The sequence below is a fragment of the Protobothrops mucrosquamatus genome, unplaced genomic scaffold (assembly GCF_001527695.2).
Source record: "Protobothrops mucrosquamatus isolate PMUCROS unplaced genomic scaffold, P.Mucros_1.0 scaffold3382, whole genome shotgun sequence".
Classification (NCBI taxonomy): Eukaryota; Metazoa; Chordata; class Lepidosauria; order Squamata; family Viperidae; genus Protobothrops; species Protobothrops mucrosquamatus.
In genome coordinates this window covers 984-3,302 of record NW_015389364.1, presented here as the reverse complement: position 1 = coordinate 3,302, position 2,319 = coordinate 984, and the positions used below count along the sequence as shown (strand labels likewise).

The following is a 2,319-nucleotide window of genomic DNA, read 5'->3' as shown; positions in this document are numbered from 1 at the left end:
TACCAGGGTTGTGGGCGGAGGATAATCCCCCGGGCTTTGCTGCCCACCACCCACCGGTGATTGTGGAGTTGAAACCAGTAGCCGCGCCTGTGCATATTCGCCAGAGGTCATGTTCTAATGAGGCTATAGTGGCAATATATGAGAGTATTCAAAGGTATCTGAAGGCAGGGATTTTGGTGCCTATTCAGTCGCCTTGGAATACCCCCATATTGCCCATTAGGAAGCCAGATGGATCCTACCGCCCGGTCCAAGACCTCCGGGTCATCAATTCCATGACAGTGACCATTCACCCTGTTGTGCCCAATCCATACACTTTATTGAGCCTGATTCCACCCAAAGCAGCGTGGTTTTCCGTTATAGACCTGAAGGACGCGTTTTTCACGATCCCAATTCATGAGGCAAGCCAACCCTTGTTTGCCTTTGAATGGGAAAACCCTAGGACTGGATTGAAATCACAATACACTTGGACAAGGCTGCCACAGGGTTTTAAGAACTCACCTACCCTGTTTGGTACTGCCTTGGGAAAGGACTTACAGCATTTTGTGCCTTGGCAAAGGGGGGATACCCTGTTGCAATATGTAGATGATGTGTTGGTCACAGGTCAGACAGAGGACACCTGTTGGGACAATACAGCCTCCTTGTTGGGTTTGTTGTCCCAGTGTGGTTATAGAGTGTCTAGGAAAAAGGCCCAATTGGTGAAGCAGAAGGTGCGTTATTTAGGGTATGATATTGAGCATGGACATAGAGCCTTGGGATGGGAAAGAAAGCAGGCAGTTTTGGCCATAGCTGAGCCCACAAACCGGAGACAATTACGAGGTTTTCTGGGCTTGGCTGGGTTTTGCCGCATATGGATTCCAAATTACGCCCTTATGGCAGCTCCGTTATATGCAGCTACAAAGGGGGGTGAACATGAGTTGTTTTGCTGGGAGGGAGAACAGAAAAAGGCTTTTAGGGATGTGAAGCTGGCACTCACGTCAGCTCCAGCCTTGGCTTTACCAAATCTGGAAAAGGCGTTTAATTTGTATGTGGATACTAGGGATAATGTGGCTTTAGGAGTCTTAACAACTAGGCCAGTGGCAACGGCCGGTAGCATATTTGTCTAAACAATTGGATGGAGTGGCACAGGGATGGCCACATTGTTTGAAGGTCCTTGCTGCTATAGCAGTCTTGCTGCAGGACTGTAATAAATTGACCTTCTCATGTCCTGTAAATGTACACACTCCCCATGCAGTGCAGGCCATTTTAGATAACAAAGGGCATCTGTGGATAAGCAATCAAAGACTTTTTAAATATCAAGCTCTAATGATTGAAAATCCACAAGTAAGGTTGATTGTCTCAAATCGGCTGAATCCAGCCACTTTGTTGCCAGGAGACATCAATATGGAACATGATTGCTTGCAAGTGTTGGAGAGTGTTTATTCTAGCAGGCATGATTTGTCGGACATCCCTATGCAGGCAGCTCAACTCAATTGGTATACGGATGGGTCCAGCTATATGCATGAGGGAAAGAGAGTTTCAGGCTATGCTATAGTGGATGATGAAAAAGTGGTGGAGAGTGGGCCTTTGGGCCCTGAACATAGTGCACAAGTGGCTGAATTGTGGGCATTACTTAGAGCATTGGAAAGAGCTGTGGGTGAAACTTTGAATGTGTGGACAGACAGTAAATATGCTTTCCTAACTTTACATGCACATGGGGCTGTGTACAAAGAGAGGGGATTTCGTGACTCAGCAGGAAAATATGTACAACATGGACACCTCATTCAACGCCTCCTTAATGCAGTGCAGATGCCAACTAAAGTTGCAGTTATGCATTGTAAGGGGCACCAGAGAGGAGTAGATAAGGTGGCACAAGGGAATAGGAGGGCAGATTTGGAAGCTCGGAGTGCTGCTAGGAGAGGAGAGTCTACCATAGACCTCTCCATACATGTGGCCATGGATCTGGGAGTTATACCCCCGACAATCCGACCAACGTATTCCCAGCAAGAATGTGTTAAGGCAGTTACAGATCTTAAGGCAACTCTTAAGGATGGGTGGTATGTGTTATTGGATGGGCGCATCTTCGTTCCACAGTCCTCAGCTTGGGCTTTGGTTCAATCGTCGCATGATGCTACCCATATGGGTAAATTAGGGCTGGAGGAGGCATTGGGGCGAGACTATTACATCAATGGAGTGGCTGGCATGGCAGCTCGAGTTGTCTCCCAATGTGCTACCTGTGCCAAGGTTAATCCTAGGCAAGGACCTCTCTTACCCCCGGGCACTATACCATCATCATACTTTCCTATGGACTCTGTAATGGTTGATTTTACTGACATGCCTAGA

The 2,319-nt window shown here is 47.4% G+C and overlaps 1 protein-coding gene across 1 annotated transcript in view; it reads left to right on the top strand.

Annotated features, from left to right (window-relative positions):
• The window catches only part of LOC114923413, a gene marked incomplete at its 3' end in the record, with an annotated part of 6,729 nt that extends 4,610 nt beyond the window's left edge, over nucleotides 1–2,119 (top strand). Inside the window, 2 exon segments of the mRNA XM_029286346.1 lie at nucleotides 7–1,063; nucleotides 1,065–2,119. Of these exon segments, the coding sequence (XP_029142179.1) occupies nucleotides 7–1,063; nucleotides 1,065–2,119 (2,112 nt within the window).
• Nucleotides 2,120–2,319: the final 200 nt, after the last annotated feature.